General features: G+C 50.1%; 1 protein-coding gene across 1 annotated transcript; it reads left to right on the plus strand.

Moving 5' to 3' along the window:
- Window positions 1-230: 230 nt before the first annotated feature.
- OAS2 (2'-5'-oligoadenylate synthetase 2) lies at window positions 231-18,485 on the plus strand. Its single transcript, XM_035017044.1, is given in 12 exon segments — window positions 231-517; window positions 2,031-2,301; window positions 4,661-4,839; window positions 6,060-6,295; window positions 6,777-6,918; window positions 10,434-10,607; window positions 12,507-12,789; window positions 13,967-14,154; window positions 15,201-15,439; window positions 16,341-16,494; window positions 17,219-17,302; window positions 17,304-18,485. Coding segments are annotated over 12 exon segments (2,154 nt in total). The 5' UTR covers window positions 231-340; the 3' UTR covers window positions 17,331-18,485.
- Window positions 18,486-23,884: the final 5,399 nt, after the last annotated feature.

The following is a 23,884-nucleotide window of genomic DNA, read 5'->3' on the forward strand; positions in this document are numbered from 1 at the left end:
CTCCCTGCTCCGCGGGAAGCCTGTTTCTCCCTCTCCCGCTCCCCCTGCTTGTGCTCTCTCTCTCTCAAATAAATAAATTAAATCTTTAAAAAAAAAAAAAAAAAAGGACGCCCAGGGAGGAGCTGACTGGCCGGCTGCCCACCCTGCAGGGGTGGGCAGAATTCTCTACGAGGAAGTCAGCTGGAGCATTCTGTGAGTTTCAGTTTCTAGGCTTTCGCCTGGTGATTTGCAGTTTCCTGGTTCTTGAATGTGAGTTTTGGTTTCCTGGCTCCGGGTAAGGGAGTGGCTCCTTCTCCTTTCCCTTCCGTCCAGTTAGCCGTCACCGCCGCCACCAGGAGCAATGGGGATCTGGGTGTCGAATCTGTACTCCGTGCAGCCCGAGAAGCTGGATGAACTGATTGAGAACTCCCTGAGGCCCTATGGAGAGTGTCAGAAGCAGATCGATGACTCGGTGAACGCCATCTGTAACGTCCTGCAGGAAACGGAGCAGATCCCCCACATGATAAGTGTGGTGAAAGTGAGTGGAGGGCTGGGGGTCAGGGCTTCTGGGAGCCTGGAGGTTCAATGGCCACCGGAAGGAGGAGTGACGTGGTGCTGAGTGCCTTCCAGGTGACAGGCTTTGGGTGCACAAGACATCCTCTTGCCCTCGCCACCCTCGAGGGACGTGATGGAGCATGGGTTTAGGAGCAGCTCTACCTTGACTACTGTGCACCCCGGGGCAGGTTACTTAACCTCTCTGTGCTTCAGTCTCTGAATCTGTAAGATGAGAGAGGAAGAATAATCCCAGACTGTAATGAGGCTATAATGTTCTTGGTATAGGGCCATAGTTAGTGCTCAATAAATGAGCTGTGATTCCTCACCGTCATTGTTTCTATCCTCCCCATGTCACAGAGGAGTAAACTGAGGCCGGGTGATTCAGTAAAACTACCCAAAGGTCGCTCTGTGGTTTCTCAATGGCAGGAGGGGGTGGCTCTCATCAGGTAGAAGTGTTTGGTGCTAGGGGTACAAATCCCAGGGCTGAGGCTGAAGATTCCGGGCCTCTGGGGGGAGGAAAAGGAGCTGGGAAGGTGCCAGGTGGGAGAGAGTTAGAGGTCCGCCAGCCCCGGAGCCCTCCTTCTCTGCACGCACCGTGCCTCCTGGCGGCCGCCTCATGCATGCCCAGCAGCCCTGGAAGTAAAGACACCTGGATACTTGGTATCCCTTGGCCTTGGCCCAGATGAGGAAAATGAGGCACAAGGAAGTGACTTAGCTGGAGGCAGAGCTGGACTTTAAACCCAGATGCTCTGCTTGGGAGCGCACGCCCCGAACCACTAGGCCATCCCGCCTCTCGATATGGTTCACTTTTTCCTAATTAAAATAAAACATAGGAAAAGGGCACTGATCTAAGTGTACATCCCGATAGATTTTTCACAAACAACACACATGTGTCACCTACACCCAGATGGAGAAAGGAAACCTTCCCGGCCCCAAGAGCCCCGGGACCCACCATCTAGTCCCTACCCCCAACCCTCCCCTAACCACTCTCCAGACTTCCAACAGCATAGATTCGTTTTGCCGTTTTGTTGTTTTTTTTTTAACTTGGCATAATTGTAGGGTGACCAACCCCATGCTGGTCTGCCCAGGACTGAGGGGTTTTCTGTGCTAAAACTGGGAATGTCCCAGGAAAACCAGACAGGTTGGTGGCCAGATGTAAATGAAATCATGCACGCTGTAGCTTTGTTGTGTGGCTTCTTTGACCCCATCCTGTTTATGAAATGGATATTGTTGTGTGCGGGCGTCTGTTTACCCTTTCAACGCTGGGTAGTTCTCCAGCGTGCGAGGACACCACATTTGTCCACCCTATTGCTGATGGCCATTGCTCATATGAGAGGTGCTCCTATGGGCATCCTGATGCAGGTCTTTGGGTGGACAAATGGACGCCTGGCGACACTTGAGGCTTTGGCTTGATTTGAGAAATACTATGGCCTGCTGGGGCGTCTGGGGACCCCAAAGGGTCCAGAGTCTCACATCTACGTCTCTGTCACTGGCAGGGCGGCTCCTATGGCAGGAAAACCATGTTGAGGGGCAACTCCGATGGGACGATTGTCATCTTTGTCAGTGACCTTGAACAGTTCCAGGATCAGAAAAAAAAACAAGATAAAATCCTCAACAAGATCTGGCAGTGTCTGAAAGACTGTCAGCTCACAATGAAGCTGCCGGCCAAAATGGAGGTCCAGAGGTTCCACAGTGGGCTCACCCTCCAGCTGTCCACAAAATGGCAGAGCATCACTTTTGAGGTGCTGCCTGCCTACAACGCTCTGGGTGAGTTGTTCCTGGGTGTGTGAGGAGCACTGGTCTGGAGAGGTGTGCTGAGAGAGCAAAGCCGAAGAAAGGGGTGGCAGACAGCCATGGGGGTCCTCGAGGCTGGGGATGGGATAGACACCACTGGTATGTTCCAAAGCCAGGGACCACATACCTTCAAGAGAGGAGGTCCCTCCTGCCGGAGGCTTACTCTCTTCTCTAGAACATTTCCCCCACCTCCTAACTGACTTTGGAGAAAATGTCCTAGATTCCAGAATCTAGAGCAGAGTTTCTCAAACTATGACATGCACACAAATCACCAGGGAACCTTGATAAAATGCAGGTTCTGATTCAGGAGATTGGGGCAGGGCCACGGAGTCTGTATGTCCAACCAGGGCCATGCTGCTGTTGCTGGTTCACACACCACCCCCTGGGGATTTAGACTAGAATAAATGTTGGTTAGAAGAAGAGGATGGGGCAAACATCTGGGAAAAGTTCAGCTGGGGCAGGCATTTGGAGTCTGCCTCCTGACTAGGTCAACATTAAGGCAACTGGTTGGAGGAATGGATAGTTGGTTGGATGGACGAATGGACAGACAAATGGACAGATGGACGGATGGATGGATGGGTGATAGATTGGATGGATGAATGGTTGGATGGAAGGAAGGAAGGAAGGAAGGAAGGAAGGAAGGAAGGAAGGATATGATAGATTGGACGGATGGAAGGGAGGAAGGAAAGATGGATGGGTGGATGGATGGATGGTAGATAGGAAGGAAGGATAAAGCTCAGCCTAGTGACAGCTTAGTCTCAAGCACAGGTGCATGTAATCACAAACTTAAATGTCAGAGCTGAAATTAAACCCCTCATTAAGCAAACAGGAAAACTGAAGGAAAGGAATGTCCCAGAGACACACAGCCAGTTACTGATAGAACTAGAATAAAAGCCCAGATCTTCTAAACCCAAAGCTGGGATGCCTTTAAGATGAAGACACACACACACACACACACACACACACACCTCTGTGACTCACATTCACAGGAAGGCAACCAAGATAGAGAAAAGTGCACTGGTTTGGAAGGTAGGCAGCCCTCAGTTCCTATCCTGGTCCCACCACTTACCCACTTTTGCCAACTCTAAGATCAGACTCCAAATGGCTAGTTTACGGGGCCCTTAGGATGATAAGGACTACCTCAAACAAGGGCTGGGGTCAAGGTGAAGAGACCCCGTGTGACTCAGAATTCTGAGGAAATCCTATGTTCTCTCTTGTTCGGAGTATGGTGGCTGGAGACTGGGCCAGGGCGCCCTCTGCTGGGTTCACCCTAACATGCAAGGATGGTGTGAAAACGACAAACACGCTCTTCCTCGCATGTGGTATCTAGGCGCTGCCACCAGGTGGCGCTAGAACTGCACGTTCCCAACCGAGATCCCTCTGGGGAAGGACAGGATAAGGATTGCTTTCTGGGAAAAGTAACCTACTGGGGAATTCTTAAATAATCTGTCGGAGTGAATGAAAGGAACAAGCTGGCTACTGGCTCCTCTTGTTTGTGTGTTTGTAAAGTGTGCTTGTAAACAGTAGAGCTCCGCTAGCAAGAGTGGAAATCCTGTGGAAATTCTGTGATCCTATTGACATTCCTCCCCTCCGTAGCATATGCTTCTTTAGCCCCACACCAGTGGTTCTCAAACTTCCGTGGGGATCAGAATCCCCTGAGAAACAGTAAAAAAAGAGAGGCCCGAGCTCTCTCCACTTGGGTGTCAGACCTCCTGCAAAGCTCATCTGGACTTGAGAGCTTCCTGGGCCCATGCTCCAGATTAGCTGGGCAGCAGGATTCCGACTGGCACCCAGTTTGAGAACCACTACCCGGCATCGCAGGGTCCAGTTCTGAGGGGAGTATGCCTGCCCGCTGGCCTCTTAACCCCAGCCTCCAGTGCCCTGCCTTCACCTTACCTGCCTCCTCGGAGTCCCTGTATCCTTGACTCTCCGAAACAGAACGTTCACCGGCTGGGCTCCGTAGCAGAATATACCGTATGCGATCTATGGACCCTATTTTCTTCCAGGTATATGCCAGCCATGCCAACCCCATTTGTTCAAGGAGCCACCTTTCCCTCCTAATTCAGAGCTCCCCCTTCCTCATTTGTAATTGTGTTTTCCATCCTTCCGTTCCTGCTGATCTTGCCTGAGGCCAGCACCATGTGGTTTTCGCAGTGGTCATTTTATTACTGTGCGAGGCTCGCCGCCCCTCACCTTTTAGGCGAACACACCGGTCCCCTTACAGATGAAGCCACCGACGTGCGCTGCTGAACCCCAGCAGACCTTCACAGCTGGCTCCCCCGGGGGCAGGCCGCCCAAACACCACAGGTTCTCCATTTCTCTTTTGCACCAGGCCTCAGCGAGAAGCCCAGCTCCCAGACCTACCGAGAGCTCAGAAGAGCCTTGGACATGACAAAAGCCCACCCCGGCGAGTTCTCCGTCTGCTTCACAGAACTCCAGCAGAGGTTTTTTCACAACCGTCCCAGAAAACTGAAGGATTTGATCCTCTTGGTAAAGCACTGGTACCAACAGGTAATTTTCCAATTATGTGTCTAGGGCTGTCGTCCAATTCCTCTTCACCGAGATCATCCACAGCCGGGAAAGTACGACACTCTTAAGTATAGAGCTCAGTGCAATTTTTTTAAGGGTTTCATTTATTTATTTATTTAGACAGAGAGGGTGAGTGTGAAGGGGGAGGAGGCAGAGGGAGAGAGAGACTCTCAAGCAGACTCCTCGCTGAGCACAGAGCTCCATCTCAGGACCCCAAGATCATTACCTGAGCTGAAATCAAGAGTCAAGAGTCAGATGCTTAAAGGACTGAGCCACCCAGGTGCCCCCAGCTCAGTGCATTTTTATAACCTTTTTGGCAACATCCAGATCAAAATAGGGCACCTTTCCTGCATCCCAGCAGCTGCCTTAAGCCCCTTCCCGGTTAATACTCCCCCCAAACGACCACCGTCCTATCGTCTGTCACCACCAATCAGTTCTGCTCGTTTTTGAGCTTGAAATCAATGGAATGATACCGGACGTGCTCTTTCTGCCCTCTTTTGCTCAACGTGATGTCTGAGAGATCTGTCTCTGTTGTTGCATGGAGTTGTGGTGTTTCGTCGTTCTGTAGGATTCTGTTGTCTTGGTATGCCACACCTTTATCCATTCTGCTAATGGACATTTGGGTCACGTCCAAATCGGGGCTAGTACGAATTAGGGTACTATGGATATTCCCCTACATGTCTTTTTGTGAGTTTAAGCACTCATTTCTCTTGGGTAAATATACAGGAGTGGAAGTGCTGGGTTATAAGGTATCTGAATATGTATGTATATATATAAATACATATATACGTGACATATTTATATATGTATATATGTGCACATAATAAATACATATGCAGACGATACACTATATTATTATATAGTATATAAAATATATATCATTACATAAATATATATAATATATTAAATATCTGTAATAATATATATATATTTAACTTTAGGAAGTACTGCCAACAGTAGTTTTCCCAAACGGTTGTACCTAATGACACTCCCAGCAGCGACGTACGACAGTTTCAGGTGCTCCCCATCCTTGCCAATGCTTGATACTAAAATCCATCGGATTTTAGGCGTGGCCTCCTTTTAGTCACTGGTTGGGGGTGGTGACTTCCTATAGACTGCTGATTCCTTGATTTCAGTTCCCTGGCATGGGGGTAGGGGGGCTGGGTCCCCAGATTAGTCACTACCCCTTTCTTCTCCCACAGTGCCAGGAAAAGCTGAAAGATTTATCCCATCAGCCCGTGTATGCTCTGGAGCTGCTTACAGTCTATGCCTGGGAACAAGGGTGCAGAGCAGAAAACTTTGACATGGCAGAAGGCATCAGAACTGTCCTGGGGCTAATCAGACAGCAGGAGCAGCTGTGTGTCTATTGGGTAGTCAACTACAACTTTGAGAACGAGACAGTCCGGAACATTCTGCTGAGCCAGCTCCGGTCATCGAGGTACCAAGCTTCCCTCCACCCTCTCTCTTTACCTGTTCACCTGCAAGCCAGGCTGTGCCCCTTAGCACGAGGGCTCAGCCCTGTCCCTCCCAGCCAAGGATGCACCAAAAGAACACCAGCCTCGGGGGGGGGGGGGGGGGAGGCAGAGCGGGGTCTGCCTGAAATAGGGGAACCTGACCAATGCTTTTCACATTCCAGACCGTCATCATATTTTGTCGCCCAAACAAACACTTGAGAGGTGCTTCCCTTTATAGAAGGAAGGGGCTATTTTTTTATGTTATTAACGGAACATCTTTGTGAAACAGAGAAGCCAGGAGCAGAGGGTCTAGCCGTCTCAGACAAAGCGCCTGAGCAACTGAGAGGAAGCGTGGGTGCTGGAGTCCGGGTTACCAGACGCCCTGTGCAGTCCTCCTTCCCCAACGTGGATTTCTTCCTCCACATGCAGCCCAACTGATTTCTTTTAATCTAATGGAATTCATAGGCCAGTAATCTTGGATCCAGCTGACCCAACCAATAATGTGAGCAAAGATAGGGCGTGTTGGCAACTGCTAAAGCAAGAAGCTCAGAGCTGGTTGTCTTCTCTCAGCCAGAATGAGTCACCTGGACCATCGTGGAACGTTCTGGTGAGAGAGCTTTGCAAATACAGCTCATGTCACGCTGCAGGGAGGGCGTCCTGACACCCAGACCCGGTCTCAGCCAAGAGCACCATGTGTGGAGTTTCTAGGGCTGTGGCGACAGAGTGTCATACGCTGGGGGCTTACAGCAACAGAAAGTATTCTCTCACAGATCTGGAGGCTAGAAGTCCAAGGTCAAGGTGTGGGCTGGGATGGGCTCCCTCTGAAGGCTCCAGGGGAGGATCCTTCCTTGCTTCTGATGGTTGCTGGTGTGCTCCTTGGCGTGTGGAGCCTCCCACGTCCCTCCCACCTCTGCCTCTGTTGTCACATGGCCTTCTGTGGTGTGTCTTCACAATGTCTCCCCTCCTTGCGTGTCTGTCTCCGTGTCTCCCTCCTCTTCTTGTAAGGATGCCAGGCCTGTTGGATTAGCACTTACCCCAATGGTCTCATCTTCACTTGATTACCTCATACAAAGGTCCCATGTCCAAATAAGGTCACATTCACAGGTACCAGAGGTTGGGACTTCAACATATCCTTTAGGGGGACACGGTTCAATCCGTAACACACCGTTAGGGGCCACCCTTTTCTGTTAAAATGATGGTAAAGAGCAAAACTGAACAAAGAGAGAAGGGCACCTGCAGATTAGAGATTTCAGTTAATTGCTGCAGGAGAGACAGCAGGTGGAGAGGTGGGGACGGACCACACGGAGCAGAGTCCCAGGCGAGTGCACGGCAGCTGCCCTGTCCCCAAACTGGAGTGCAGATCAAGGGGCTGGCTGTGGGGCAGATACGCCGGCTTCCCCTCCCAGCCCCCAAAGGAGAAGCCAACCTACCCCCACAGAATGCCCCTGCGCTCTCGGAGCTTATTGGAGAAGGACGATTCAACAAGAACGTTATCAGTCTGGGCCACTGAATCCTTTCCATTTTCTGGGGGTCATGGGATGGCAGGGGGACAAATGTGTCGTTTGAGGCCATATAGGTCAACCAAATTCCACATTGCACAGACACGGGACTAGTTTACATCCGAAGTATGCTAAGGGTGGATCTACGTTCCATTTGGCACAGAAAGTTGAGGGTCAACTGAGCAAAGACGGGATATAAGTGAGCTTCCCAAATGCCTGGGGCCCTGGACGGGAAGGACCCTGTGGGCGGGGAGCTCCCTGCCTGGATCCAGAAGGAACACGGTGCGCCCACTCCTTGTCCCGACTTTCACTGGACTCTGGTCTCTGCTCCCTGACCTCAATTTTCCTGGCTTCCTAAAACAGCCTTTTAAAAAATATGCCCCCCCCCAACTTTATTCTGAAAACTTTGAAACGTAGAGAAAAGTTGTAAAAATGGTTCAGTGAACCGCTGCATCGACCTAGACACCCAAATGTGTAACCTTTGACCTCTTTAGCTGTGTTCCGGTCTGTGTGTATGCACACATACTCATCATCATCATCCTCAGTGTTGTGAGTTTTGTTTAGACTGAGCTATTGGAGTTGGCTGCCAGATAAGGACATTCTCTTAGCTAACCACACGCAATGATCGAATTCCAGAGATTAAGATGAATACGTTATTACCGTCCAGCAACAGTCCATTTCCAGATCTTGCCAATTATCCAAAAAATGTTTCTGATAGCCAGTTTTTCCCAGCCCAGTAGCCATGCTGCGTTTAGTTCTCATGCTGCCCCTAAGCCATCTTTTGATCCCTGCTTTTGCTCCCTTTTCTACCCAATCAACCTCTGTTTCCAGAACTAGGAGGCCTTCCCTCTCATGAGAGCTGTTGGAGGCGACTCAGGCCCGTGACCTGCTGCATCAGGGCGTCTGGGCACTGGAGGGCACGTGCACACAGGCCCACGCATGCATACACACGCCCGCGGGCCCCCCACGATACTCAGCCCCGTGGGAAGGGCAGTACTGGCAATGAATTTGCCTTCCAGCACCCGGTGAGGTCCACTGTGAACATCTGGAGGCAACCAAGGTTGACCTTCAACTTTTAAGCTGACCAGCCCACCCCCGTCCCCAAGGAGAGCTCTCCAGCAAAGGGTTGGTACCTATACGGAGCAGTGTGTTTGCTTCCTCTTACCGCTGGAAGGAGGGAAGGAAAGGAGGGAGGAAGGAAGGAAGAGAGGAAGGAAGGAAGGGGAAAGAAAGAAAGGAAAGGAAGGAGGAGGAAAGAAAACCACAAATTTCAAGGCTGAAAAGAACACAAATTTAATTTAATTAAGCTTCTAGCCTTCAATCTCTCTATATAACTGATGCTCCTGCCTCCCTCTTATAAGGACCCCTGTGATGACATTGGGTACACCCGGATAATCCAGGATAATTCCTCCATCTCAAGATCCTTAGCTTAACCACATCTGGAAAGTTCCACGTTCCATATAAGGAAACATATGCACAGGTTCCGGAGATTAAGAGGCGGACATGTGGGGAGATGGGGGCGTCACCTCCCCTCCACCTCCGCCGACTGGGACTTCTAGGGTAGACTGACTGAGCAGGTGGGGCAGGGAGCGGAGGGGCCTCCCGTGGGACGTCATGACCCATGAGACATGGAGTAGACCCCACAGCCTGAGCTTTTTGACTGAAGAGGAAAGAATTACACTTCTGTGCAGACCCCATTTAGAGATCAGAATATGATTTCTTTCCGGAAGTGACCACAGATGCAAGGAAGTAGCACGTCCCACCCTCCACAACCCCTTTTGGAGCAGAGAAGTGTCCCTTCGGACTGAACCCACAGCCCCTCCGATCCCAGGCTGGCTCTCTCCTCAGCACCCTGAGAACAGTATAGAGGGTTGACTAGTGTCCCCCAAAACTCACGTCCACCTGGATCCTCAGAATGGGAACTTCTTTAGAAGTAGGGTCTTTGCAGGCATCATTAGTTGGATGAGGTCATTCAGGATTAGCATGGCCTCTGACTCCAGTGACTGGTGTCCTTATAAGAAGGCACACAGAGACCCAGGCACATCAATGGCCAGAGTGGTATGTCCCCAAGTCAGTGAAGGCTAGGAGTTGCTGGAGCCTCCAGAAGCTGGAAGGGGCAAGAAAGGCTCCTGCCATAGAGCCTTCAGAGGGCGCCCAGCTCTGCTGACACACTGAGCACAGATTTTAGTCTCTGGAACAGTGAGAGAATACATTTCTGTCCGCTGGAAGCCCCCCAGGGGTACGTTGCTAGGGCAGCCCTGGGAAGCCAATCCCCATGGGCACATGTGTGCAACAGAAGCTGATCAAGCCTGAAAAGGCTCGCGGGTGATCATTTCTCCAGATATCCGCAGTCCCTGCAGGCAATGGGAGACTGGGGGCGGGCACAAAGGTTTTAGGGTTCCCAGCCACAGAAGGCAATGCCACGCCCAGAACAGCTTCGAGTCCCGGAAAGGGTCAGACCTCTCGGGGGGTAGGAAGGAACAACTCACAGTTTTTGTTTCTGGGGCAGGGGAGCGGGGCGGTGGGGGGGAGCGGGGCGGGGGTCTTGGGCAGCACCCTGAACTCTCCCGAATGTTCTCGCGGCGTGTCGATGCAAGTGCTGAGTGCTCGTCTACCTTCCTAGCCAGCACCGCTGTTCACCACCCCGGGCCATCTTCTAGACAAGTTTATCAAGGACTTTCTCCAGCCCAACAAACATTTCCTAGACCAGATCGCGGTAGCTGTTGACATCATCTGTAAATTCCTTCAAAAAAATTGCTTTCTCCATTCAGCGACAAAGGTTCAAAAGACTGTGAAGGTGAGCGCTGGCCTTTCTCCTCCGCAGTTCCCAGAGCCCTGCAGTGCCCGCCAGTGGACGGAGGGCAAGGGGGGTGGGAGGGAAGTGGGGGGAGATGGGCACCCAGGACCCCGGCTCTCATCGGGGTTGCCCGCACACTGCTTCCGTCCTTAACAGCATAGCTTTGGCTCTGTATGAGCTTCCGGGGGCTGCCGTGGCCCTTAGCGGCCTTGACCTGGGAACTGCACCCCCCTATCTCTGCCTGTGTCTCCCCATCACCTCTCCTCTGCAGGTCTCCTTCTTTCTCTTGTCTCCTAAGGACACCTGCCATTGGATTTAGGGTCCACAGACCCCTCACTCAATGACATCTACACAAAGACCCTTTTTCCAAGTCAGGTCACGTTCTCACGTTCCCAGCGGACATATCTATTGGGGGGACTACCACTCAAACCACTGCAGCTTCCAAGCTCGGTGTGTACTGAACCAAAAAGTGACCTCTTTCTTGTTTTAATGACCACAGCCCGATAAGTCCCATCAACTGAGCTAGAGAGTCGGCAGATTGGGTCATTCTTGTCCATGGCTCAAGGCCATGGGCTAACCCCCTTCCCTCCGTCTGTTGGTCAGCGCCCAGATAACCAGGTGCCCGTGGTCCGGAGGAGGGAGCAGGGAAAGGCCCATACGGCACCAGCAGACCTGGGTGCCTGCTGCCCTGTCACAGACCCGGGGAGCAGTACCAGGAGAGTAAAATGTCTCACTGAGGGTCATCGGAGTGAGTTCATGGTCACAGGCTGAGTTCATGGTCAATGTTAGGATTGTCAAAGCTTGTTTTTCTCCCTTCCTTCCTGAGACCCCCCATTAACCCGACAGTAAAAAAATAAGAAAAGGTATGGTAGCATCTCACAGAAGAAAATAGGAAGAGAACCGCCAGCGCATAGGACATTGCTTTCTGTCTTCCTGAAGTTGGAAAGGGTTGTCTGCTGGGTGACAGGGGAGGCGTCCCCTGAATGTGAGGAGGGGGCATGGAGCGGCCTGTGAAGGCCAACACTCACAGACCAGCCGCGTGAACGAAGCGATTTGAGCACCTGTTTACAGGGGACAGAACACCTTCCCCTTGCCCCTAACCCGCTGCCAGGCATTTACTACCCATGGGTAAAACAAACGTGTTCTCCATAAAAATCGAGTGAGCTTTTTGGGGGCACCCGGGGCAGCAAGTATGAGGGTTGGTGCCCAGAGCAAAGCCCCCAGCACGGTGCCCTGGGACCGTTCTCTGTGGGGAAGCTGGCTTCTCCCCCACCTGCCCTCGAAGCAGCCTGTCCGCTAAGGAGCCGTGCCTAATAGAGTTGTTAGAGCAGAAAGGGAAGAAGGAAGAGGAGGAGGAAGGGAGGAAGAGAGAGGCGGTGGGGGGAGAAGTGGAGAAGCCTGTGTGGCAGGGACATACATAGCCTACACTTACTACCTGACCCCCTACAGAAAGTTTGCAGAGCCCTGTATCTAAATCATGAATATTCATCCCACGATCCCCAGCTTGTAAGAGGAAACAGATGACTCAGGGGACAGATGAGGATCTTTCAACGCAATGATTCCATCCAGTTTGATTTCTCTCAGATCACAGGAATTCACACAAAGCTAAATGCTCTTTGGGAGAAATCTTGAGGAAGTTGACGTGAGAAGTGGGTAACTGGTAAGGAGCCATCAGTTGTTTGTGTGTTAATAAGCACATCAAAGGGCATGAGAAAACCTTTCAAACCAAACTATTTGTTTGAAAAATTGAACGCTCTGCTTTGGACTCAGCCCTAACTGGACCCTAACCTGGAACCCTAACCTTGGCAACCTCATTAATGAGCCCACTGGTGCCAGCCCGTGGGGGCTCGGGGCTCGGGATCTAGAAAATGCTGTATCTCCGCTTGCTCTCTTCACTAGGGAGGGTCGACGGGCAAAGGCACAGCTCTGAAGACTGGGTCCGATGCTGACCTCATCGTGTTCCCAGACTCGCTTAAAAGCTACGCCTCCCAAAAAACCGAGAGATGCTGTATCATCAAGGAAATCCATAAACAGCTAGAAGCCTGTCAGCAGGAGAAAGAGTTGGCAGTGAAGTTTGAGATTTCAAAATGGAAGGCTCCCAGGGTGCTGAGCTTCTCTCTGAAATCCAGAGTGCTCAACGAAAGTGTGAACTTTGATGTGCTGCCTGCATTTAATGCGCTAGGTGAGACCCCCCCACCCCCAGACCTTCACTTCTAGAGGAGGAAGCCGGGTTCTGGGGCGATGGGGCGATGGGGCAAGGTGGGTGGAGGGAAAGCCATGTGACCTAGTAATGGCTTATGGTCTAGTGACCCCAGCAGGTGGCATGAGTAATGGCAGCAATGCCTTACACCTGTGGACATGTTCATTCTCCTTTCTCACTTAAGGATCCCGAGGATGGCCAGGACCATATTCCTTATCTTCTTATATTCCTGCAGTATCACTCACAATACCTATCAAAGAATGGGGTCCACAGGAGTTCTGTACACATTTATAGATAAAATGCCACAAGTGTTAGTGAAGGAAATGAAAGAACAGACTGGGAAGAATTCTGAGGCAAAGACAGGAAATCTGGGTGTCTGCAATCTGCTTTGGAAATTCGGTTCATGAATGACAGATACATAATGTTATATTAAAAGAAACCAAGACTATTTCAGGCATTTTTCAAATCAGAATCAAGAAGACTCTGATACCTTCCCTCTGAATGGTTCTTAGTGTCTCTAGAGACAAAATAACAGTATAAATTGGAGGTCAGCTAATTTTTTTTTTTTTTTAAAGACAAGGTAGCAAGTATTTTCAGGTTTGAGGACCATACAGTTTCTGTCACAACTACTCGACTCTGCCATTGTAACCTGAAAGCAGCCATAGACAATACATTAACAAAGGAGCATGGCAGTGTTCCAATAAAACTTTATTTACAAAAACAAGAAGTGGGCCAGATTTGGCCTACCATCCATAGTTAGCAAACTCTCGATCAGTGCTATCTAAAAGGTCTTTCTGTGATAATAGGAACGTTCTATATCTAATGAGAGCTTGAAATGTGGCTAGTGGGACTGAGGAACTAAATTTTTAATTTTATTTCCCTTTAGTTAATTTGAACGCAGATAACCACGTTGTTTGGTGGCTACCGTATTGGACTGTGCAAATCTAGATAATACTTTAATAAGAGCACGCTTACTCATATAGCCCATATAGTATTTTTAAATATCTCATTACTCCCCGTATCTTAGAGATCGATCGTTCAAATATACCAATAGAATTCCAAGTCATTTCCCAGAATTAAATTATATTGGTCAAAAATGTTGGAAAACGGTTACTTTGATGCATAGTAAAGCATAAACTAAATATCTCCCCCATGCTAGGTCAACTGAATCCTGGCTCCCCACCCAGCCCCAAGGTCTACACTGAGCTCATCAATCTGTACAAGTCCTCAGACGCCGAGGGGGGAGAATTTTCCACCTGTTTCACAGAACTGCAGTGTAACTTCGTTGTCTCCCGGCCCACCAAACTGAAGGATTTAATTCGTCTGGTGAAACACTGGTACAAACAGGTATGACAGTGCTCATTCCAGCTGTCTGGAATTGTTTTTTTCGTGCTCTGGGACCATGGAACCGGTTCCCATCGAGTGTTCCGTGTGCCCACACTCTGCCGTGCTGGGGCCCGAGCCACTTTCGGGACTCTGTCCACTAATCTGGCATATCTCTGTGGAGTCCCCGTCACCAAACCCGTGAAGTTGGGGTGAGCTGTAGAGCACCCCCTCCCATCAAAGCTGCTTATTTTGCCTTTGCTCTGACCCCCAGAGAATTCAGCAGGAATCCAAGTTATTCTGCCTACCAAGGGCAGGTGAAACTGGGAATGTACATGCCTACAGGTCACCAGCACGGCTTACCCCCCACCCCAGCTCAGTGCCCATGCTTAGCACACACAGATGCCATCCTTGGAAGACAGGTTGCAGCTACAGGCGGGACCAGGGGCTGCATTTTCTGTAACGCTTAGCCTCCCTTTGCTTCCGTCACTGTCTCGCACTCAGGGGACCTTCTGAGTATCTCCGCGCAGCAGAAATCCAGCACAGCATCAGCTCTTTCCTGGGATGTCTCCTTCCTGTGCACAGCTCCCTGAGCTCTGTGGTTTCCAACCCAGAAACTCAGAGAATTGGCCATACCCCCAGCCCCAGGGTGCTCAGAGGGCTCAGGGCTACCGTGTGACCTTGAGCGAGTCACTTCCCCTCCTCAAGCCTCATGTCCTCATCAGAAACGCCGATCTATGCCTGCTTGGTGGGGTTGTTGGAGGATTAGGAATGACCCGTAAAATGTCTGGCCCCACGGTCAGCACACAGTGGGTGTTTTGTAAGCGGTCGCTGTAGTATAACTCTAGGGAGTCCTATATGGCCGTAGCCCAACCCAGAAATCTGCACGCTGCTAAGGAAGCACCTGCTCAGACCTCCAGCAGCCCAGTCCCATCAGCACCGTGTCTCGTGCCTCAGTTGCCCCGCTGTGGCCCCAGCGGCCATTAATGTGTGGTCTCTGCTGTACTCTTTGAGCTCACTGCACCTCCCTGCCTTCACCAGTACTGTCTGACGTTCCCCTCTTCCCTCAGTGTGAAAGGAAACTGAAACGAAAGGGGTCTCTGCCCCCAAAGTACGCCTTGGAGCTGCTCACCATCTATTCCTGGGAGCAGGGGAGTGGAGCAGAGAATTTCGACACCGCGGAAGGTTTCCATACGGTCCTGGAGTTGATCACAAAATATCAGCAGCTTTGTGTCTTCTGGACGGTCAATTACAACTTTGAGGATGAGACTGTGAGGAACTTCCTACTGACCCAGATCCAGAGAACCAGGTGCCCGAAATCCTGCCACCCCTTTTCTTAACCTGATTCCCTCCAATGCTATTCCAGCGACCTGGATTCTCCTCCCTGGGGTCGTGGTTCATTATTCCCCACGAGAAACTGAGGATGGCGGTGGGTGGGGGTGGAAAGGTGCCAACCAGCAGAACCTCCCATAGTCTCCGGGGAGGAAATCCGGGGGTGGGGGGCAGGAGAGAATGTCATCCAGGAGGAATAGAGAAAGAAGGACCAAGATACAGGTCCCTGGGTTGCTTCCATCTTCGTAGGTTGGAAGGAAAAGTGTGAATTCGTTATCAGGTCTTAGAGGTATGGAAGTCGGAAGTGTGTCCCTGAGAAATAACACCATCATTCCTTCATGGCCGATTCGTCCTACAGGAGAATTAGATTTATTAGATCAGATTTTATCCACCCTTTCAGACCCACATCCCGCAAAACCGCTATCCTTCACGAATAGCAGGGAATCTTAGCGTGTCCATTCAGTGCTCCCGGCAGAACAGAAGAACAAGGGAAACAAAAGAAAGGGAAAGAGAGGAAAGGAAAAAGCTTTGAGAAAGAATAGAGAAGAAAGAGAGAACAAGATACCATGGGTTGGCTGGCTACCATGGGCGTGGCCGACGTGACATTACAGCTGATTAAATTATGCAGCATATTTCAGTCGACCTAACAGGAGGGAGATGTTTATCTTATGCCGTCCTGTGTATAATAATGAGCAGCTTTCAAAATATTATTGGCAAATGTAATTGAATTCTAGGAAATCACTTTGCGCTCTATCAGTACGTTTGAATTACCGGCACCTAAAACACAGGACATGTTTTGGCGCTAAGAGTGGAATGGGGCCCCTGATTCTGAGGCCACTGGTTTTAAAAAGCATGTAATGCTTCTGACTCTCCTTTAGGCCCGTGATCTTGGACCCAGCTGACCCCACTGGTGACGTGGGTGGAGGGGACAAATGGTGTTGGCATCTCCTAGCAAAAGAAGCTACTGAATGGTTGTCCTCTTTCTGCTTCAAAGATGGGACTGGATATCCTGTACGATCGTGGAAAGTGCCAGTAAGAATAATCTAAAGGAAGTGTCCTCTGGAGATGCCCCTGTGACATGCTTACATCAAAGAGCCTCTCCCGCTGTAGCAACTTGGAATTCATTCCACCACAAATAACAGATAGCCCAACTCAGGAGCTGAGAACAAAACAAAACAAAACAGGCGTGGGTTGTCTTGTTTTGTTTTGTTTTTTTGTTTTTGCCTTCCCATTACAAGCAATCCTAAGGCAGGTGACCCAGGACTCACGCAACAGCTCTATGAGCGGGTTTTCTCCACTGGGGGAACTGTTGGCATATGGGTTGTCTCGTTTTTGGGTTGGGGGTTGTCCCGGGCAGCGTTGGGTGCTGAGCGGCATCCCTGGTCCCACCACTGTGGCCACAAGAAATGTCTGCAGACATTACCAAATGTCCCCTGAGGCATCACCAGCCCTTTCTGGCTGCACCTTCTTTAGTTGTCCCAGTTGGGACCATTAAAAATGTCTCGAAACATGTCCTCATGTCCTGTCGGGAGCAAAATCGCCCCCAGGTGAGAACCCAGCTTCAGAAGAACCGCCCAACCCTAGAGTTTGCTTTAGTTCCCCAGATCTGCACTGTAACCAGTGCCCAAAAGTTGTCCCTGGTAATACAAACCCTCTCAGACACCCTTCCTTCTTCTTTTTCTCTGACTCTTTTAACCAATGGTTTTAACTGCTTAGGATACGTCTTATTCTGGCACATCTATTTCTTTCTCTCCAGACAGTGCAGACACCGGGCAGTTGTGGTATGGGGATGCATCCTATTGTCAATGAGATGTTCTCATTCAGAAGTCGTAGGACCCTGGAACGGTAACGCTAGAAGAGACTTCTAGAAGTCATCTGGCAGCTGCTTTTTAAAGATTCAGTTCGCTGTCACCACCAGATCTGCTCTCCTCTACTCCTCCTCTCGCTTCCTTGACTCCTCTTGAAATCAAGAACGCCAAGTCCATAGCATCAGCCTGCTGAACTCTCGCTCGGCAAGTGACCCGCCTTACCAGACTCATCCGCTTTCATCCAGCTTCACCGGCGCCATCGTTCTGTCAACCATTGTGTGTTTTCCCATTAGCTCCTTCCTTTTCCTTCAAGCCTTAGCAGAGAGATCTCTCCGTAGTCCCAAAGGGAAGCCCTCTACCTGCCCCTGGGTTCCTATAATTCCATGATCTGGCTCTCACACTCCTCCGCCTGGCTCCTGTCTCTTTTCCTCTGCACACAAAACCCAGTCTGCACCTGCTGAGTTGAAGGTCTCCCCTGTGTCTTCTTAGCCTTTTAAACTCTCCAAAGGCTTGCATTATAATTGCTGCCTCACATACATAATAGCCTACTGTCTTTTCCTCCTGAGCCTACCTTCCCCCCCCCCCCCCCATGATGAGTGTCTTCTTGCCAGATCTCAAGGCTTTACGCTGTGGCTTTAGCTTCAGAGATACTTGAAAGATACTTTGTTACCACTGCATATACCCCGACACCCGCTGTCATAGAACAAAGAGTATATCTAGTCTTTGTCCCCAGCTCCTGGCGCAGAGCTTCAGAAGCCCTTGGAATTTCCCTGATAGGAGAGTCTTTTGCATTCCCAAGGAGCCTCTTCCAACCATCCCTGAGTTTATGCTGACGAGGTTTGGGCCCTTTGGTAAGAGTTTCAAAGGAGGGATTGGCCATGCCATCGATGCCAGGCATGTGATGAGAGGGTTGAAACTTTCAGCCCCATCCCCCCAACCTCCCAAGAGCAGAGGAGGCTGCAGATTGAGTTCAAGCCCATGGCCAGTGATTTAATTAATGGTGCCTTTGTAATGAAACCCCAATAAAGACTCTGGACAGCAAGGCTTGGAAAGTTTCCTGGTTGGTGAAGAGAGCAGTGTGTTGTGAAGATGGCGCATCCAAACTCCATGGGGAAGGGGCTCTACACTCCAGACTCTTCCAGCCCACCCCTCCTGTGTATCTCTTCGTCTGCCTGTTCATTTACATCCTTTATAATAAGATGGTGATTGTAAGTATGGCATTGTTCTGCGAGTCATTCCAGCAGGTTATTGAAAGTAAAGTGGGGCCATGGAAACCCCTGAATTTGTAGCCAAGTCGGGGCGGGGGTCCAAGCAGTCTGAGGACCCCACTCACAGCTAGCTAGCATCTGAGGGGGAGGCAGCCTTGCTAGGACCTTGCCATTTGACTGTGAGGCCTGCATGGGCTCCAGGTAACGTCAGAGTGGGATTGACCCATTGGACTCCCAGCTGGTGTCGTGCCAGTGAGCTGGTGTTGCTGGAATGCGCCACCGCTCTTGTCCAGAACAAGGGCAAAAGAAAGAGCCCTTGAAGAAAGAATGACCACTCTGCATTCACATGGACTCAGTCTACAACTGCATCCCAGACCCTTCTAGATGCCCCAACTCGCACTAGAGACATGGACAGGAGACCGTAAGACCATAAGACACTGCTCCATCCTCACAGGGTTAATGACAGACCTAGAGGTACGTCACCTGAACCCCTTAAATAAAAATGAACAACCGTGTACAGCCACATGGTCAGTGGTACGGATGTAGTAGATTAAGACCTGCAACAATAAATACAGTAAGCGACTCAGATTGTCCCGAAGGAAGGAAGGAACCATCCTGGTTCTTTCCTGCCAATGTCTTCTCAGCATTTGGCAGACATTTAAGTTCATTAAGAGCAAAGATAAGAGAGCATCCGCAGTGATCAAGGAACATGCCACTCACTGGTCATCATTGGAAGGAACGAGAACACCAATGCTTTTTTCAGAAAATTGCCAAGCCCCGGCAATGAATAGGATATAACTAAGCCCAGCCTTTCTTGTACAAACTATTTCAGGATAAACATACAGCTATAACTAATAAGGAAAAAACATCTTTTTTACAAAAGAATTCTACTTAATATTTGTTGAAAGGGTGAAAATTAGAAACGTCGCCATTTTGCAACCTTGGCTGAAATGAATGAGGCAGAGACTACGGATGGATGGGACCAGTACGAGAGGCGGGGAGGGGGAGCTGTGTGACAGAAGGGGGCAGACCATCGCCTCCCAAACCCGCGGTCTGATCAGAGCATTAGGAGGAGGACATGGTGTGCCTGCTTGTGGGAGGCAGTATGGAGCACCATCCCTTAGGTGTCTTTGCCAAGTCAAAAAAAAAAAAGACCATAAGAATAAAAGGAACTGAGTTAGCAAATCCCAGAGAAAATGTGGAGGCCAGACACATTTCACAGGGGAGAACATCAGAGTGAACAGCGAGGAGAGGAAATGTGTGTGAAAGGGAAATGAGCCAAGAATGTAGCAACAGTCCTGTTAGGCAGAGCTAAAGGTCAAGATCCCAGGCCCATCGTCCACTCTCAGTTACCCTGGCAACAAGGCCCCCACCTACCCCAAAGGAAGTAAGCAATGATTAGAAGCAGGGCTGCACATGGCAAGTGGCCAGTGGCCCAGGAAGAGTTTGGGAAGAGTTTGAGCGGCAGACCATAAATGAGGCCACCAATGGGGAGAATTTGCGGATAAAAGGATTATCTGGAGCCTGTCCGCTGGAGGGGTTCAGCTGCTCTGAACTGAGGCTTCTCCAGCTAAGTTTGGTCAAGTCAGAGCAGGTAAAAATGGTACCACTCTGGTTCTGTTTCTTGACATCAGTGCCTGAGACGAATCTCACACAAGGAAAAGATGGAGAAAACTCACTCTCTGTCTTTCCTGGGGCTGCCCAGAGTGGGGTGTAGACCTGGGAGAGCTAGCCTGGGGCTGCCCAGAATAGGGTAGAGACCTGGAGGGAAGCACAGGGAGCAGAATGTGAGGACTCAGTAACCCAACCCAACCAAGAGGGTTCCATCTGAGCACCCACGTGCCAGGCACACACACCTCTGATGGAGTTCCTCAGAGATGCGCAGAATCCAAGGCCTTTCTCTGCTCTTTCCCTTCATTGGGGGACCAGGCTGGGAATTGCAAGGGAGAAGCTCTCGTGTTCTAAGGACAAGGCTCCAGTTGAAGGAGCAGGAAGTCATCACCAGGAGAAGGGGAAAGGCTCAGTTGCCGTAAGTGTGTATATGGAGTGAGGGCTATGGGGGCAGGAAAAGGGATCCTCCCCCAAGGCTTGGCCACAGTGATGGGGGTATCGTGGGAAAATGAGGGAGCCAGCGAGGGGCCACTGTGAGCTCGGACATCGGGAGAGGAAATGCCACTAAACCCACAGGAGGCCTGGGGAAGCCGGAAGGGGTGTGGCGGACAGAATAATAGCCCCTCAGAGATGTCCACACCTGATCCCTGGAGCCTGTTGATGTGTTACCTGATCTGACAAAAGTGACTCTGCAGAAGGGAATAAGTAAAGGGTCTTGAGAGGGGGAGAGTAATCTGGGTATTCACGTGGGTCCAATCGAATCACATGAGCCCTTAAAAGCCCACAGCCTTTCCACCCAAAGTTAGATTCAGCTGAAGAAGACGCAGGAGGACGTGAGTGGCTGTTGCTGGCTTGGAGGCGCAGAGGGTCCCGAGGCAGGGAACGCGGGCGGCCTCTAGATGCCGCAAGTCACGCGGGAGAGGGTCACCTCCCGTTTCCTCCTCTGCCCTCCACGCCAGCTGTGGGGGGCTCCCACACCAGGGAGGGGAGAGAGAGGGAGGAGGAGGGAGAGTGGCTTGCTGTCCCTGATTTCTCCTCGCTCCCGCCATTCCCAGTGTAAAAGGAAGACATTGGTTTTCTACCAGTTGTCTGCGTGATCTCACTTGGAGCGTGTCAGCCCCCTTGCACCGGGCACTTTCACACTCCCGGTCCGTATCGCAGGCCTGCCGGGTGTGCGATTGGAGGGGTGCCATCCTCACGGAGCTGAGTCTGTCGGGCTCACACCCTCACCTCTCTTTCTCCTTCCCCTCCACCCCCGCAGCCTTTGCTCTTTGCTGCCATCTTGTGGTCACCATGAGAATTACATACGCGGGAGCTGGGGAAGCGAGAAAGTCCGAAGAGGCAATTAGGTATGCTTAAAGCCCCTGGAACGTGTTAGGGGGAGAGGGAGGTTCATTTGGAACCATGATCCAGACAGTAAGGCATATTTAAGCAATCTGTTATTTCCACATACTGGGCATTAACTACTCATTAGGAACAGAGAAGGTCGTAAAGAAAACCAATGGCTCTAAAACAAGCCTAGAGGGGCGCCTGAGTGGCTCAGGTCATGATCCCCAGGTCCTGGGATCGAGCCCAGCATCCTGGGATCGAGCCCTGCAACAGGCTCCCTGCTTAGCGGAGAGGCCTGCTTCTCCCTCTCCCACTCCCCCTGCTTGTGTTCCCTCTCTCGCTATGTCTCTCTCTGTCAAATAGATAAATAAAATCTTTAAAAAAAAAAATAAAATAAAAATAAAACAAGCCTAGGGACACTGGGCAGATGCTCCTGAATTAATCCGCTGAGGAATTTCTGAAGTCCTTCTATGCTGGATATTCCAGCAAGAAACGGGTCTTACAGGGTGCCTGGGTGGCTCAGTTATTTGGGTATCCGACTCCTGATTTTAGCTCAGGTCATGATTTCAGGGTCGTGGGATTCCTGCATCAGTCTTGGCTCTTGGTCTGGAGTCTGCTTGAGGTTCTCTCTCTGTCGCCTTCTGCCCCTCCCCTCAAATAAATAAATAAATAAAATCTTAAAAAAAAAAAAAAGAAAAAGAAAAAGAAAGGGGTCTTTCCCCTTGACCTCGAATGTGACCAACAGGGATTCAAGTCTCTGAGTTTGGTTGCCTTTCTCACTTTTAAGAAATTCCCTATTAAAAGGTTAATGCAGGAGATCCTAAAATATTAATGGAACCGTGTTCATGGATTGGGAGGCTTAATATTGTTCAGATGATAATACGACCCAAGGCCATACATAGATTTAAAGCTATCTCTATCAAAATCCTCATGGTATTTTTTTAATGGGAAAATGAGAATGGGAAATGGGAAAAAAAGCTCATCCTAAACTTCACAGGGAATTTTAAGGGACCCAGAATATCCAAAACAATCTTGAAGAAAAAAGAACAAAGTTGGAGGACTCACATCTCCTGATTTCAAAACTTGACACAAAGCTACAGTAATCAGAACAGTGTGGTATCTGCATAAGAATAGACATACAGGCCAACAGAATAGAATTGAGAGCCCAGAAATAACCCCTCACTTCGATGGTCCATTCTACTGAGGAGAAATTGGTCTCTCTGACACATGGTGCTGAGAAAACCGGTTGCACACGTGCCGAGAATGAACCTGGGTCCTTACCCTTTACCATATAAAAAAATTAACTCAGAATTGATCCAAGACCCAAATTCTAGGAGATAAAACTATAAAGCTGTCAGAAGAAAACAGGAATGATCTTGTATTTAGCAATGGCTTTTTAAGTGTGACACCCAAACATAGGCGACCAAAGAAAAAATAGATAAATTGGACTTCAGTTAAGATTAAAAACTTCTGTGCACCAAAGGACACAAGCAGGGAATGAAAAGACCACCCATCGAATGGGAGAAAACATATGCAAATCCTATCTGATTAAGGTTTCATACCCAGGGGCGCCTGGGTGGCTCAGTCGGTTAAGCAGTTGCCTTCAGCTCAGGTCATGATCCCAGGGTCCTGGGATGGAGCCCCACATCCGGCTCCCTGCTCAGCGGAGAGCCTGCTTCTCCCTCTCTCTCTGCCTGCCTCTCTGCTTACTTGTGCTTTCTCTCTCTGTGTCAAATAAATAAATAAAATCTTTAAAAAAAAAAAAGGTTTCATACCCAGAATACATAAAGAACAACGACTCGAGAACAAAAAGACAAAAACCTGATTTTAAAATGGGCAAAGGACTTGATGATCTACAAGTGGCTAATAAATACAGGGAAAGATGCTCCACATCATTAGGGAAATGCAAATCAGAATCCTAACGGGCCCCCACTTGGCACCCTGTAGGCTGCCTATCATTAAAAAGCCGGAGAAGACCAAGCAGTGGGACAGGTGTGGAGAAGCTGGGACCCTCACGCATTGCTGGGGGATTATAACACCCTACGGCTGCTGTGGAAGCAGCTTGGCAATTCTCCAAAAAGTTACACGCAGAATCACCGTCTGACCCAGCAATTCCACCCCGAGGGATACACCTGAAAGAACTGACCACAGGCACGTCACAGGTTTGTACAGAAACAGTCCTAACAGTGTAATTCGCGGCAGCCAAAGGGTGGAAACAACCCACGGTGTCCCACAACAGACCAATGCACGAGCAAACTGCAGTCCATCCATGCAATGGGAGAGTAGTCAGCCATGAAAGGAACGGAGCCCGGACCCCTGCTACATCAAGGGATGGACCTTGAAAACATTCTGCTAAGTCAAAGAAGCCAGGCACAAAAGGCCAACTATTGTATGATTTCACATATATGGAATATCTAAAGTAGGAAAATCCAGAGACAGGAAGTAGATAAGAGGCTACCAGGAGCT

The sequence above is a fragment of the Mirounga leonina genome, unplaced genomic scaffold, assembly GCF_011800145.1.
Source record: "Mirounga leonina isolate KUSES-001 unplaced genomic scaffold, KU_Mleo_1.0 Mir_171, whole genome shotgun sequence".
Taxonomy (NCBI): Eukaryota; Metazoa; Chordata; class Mammalia; order Carnivora; family Phocidae; genus Mirounga; species Mirounga leonina.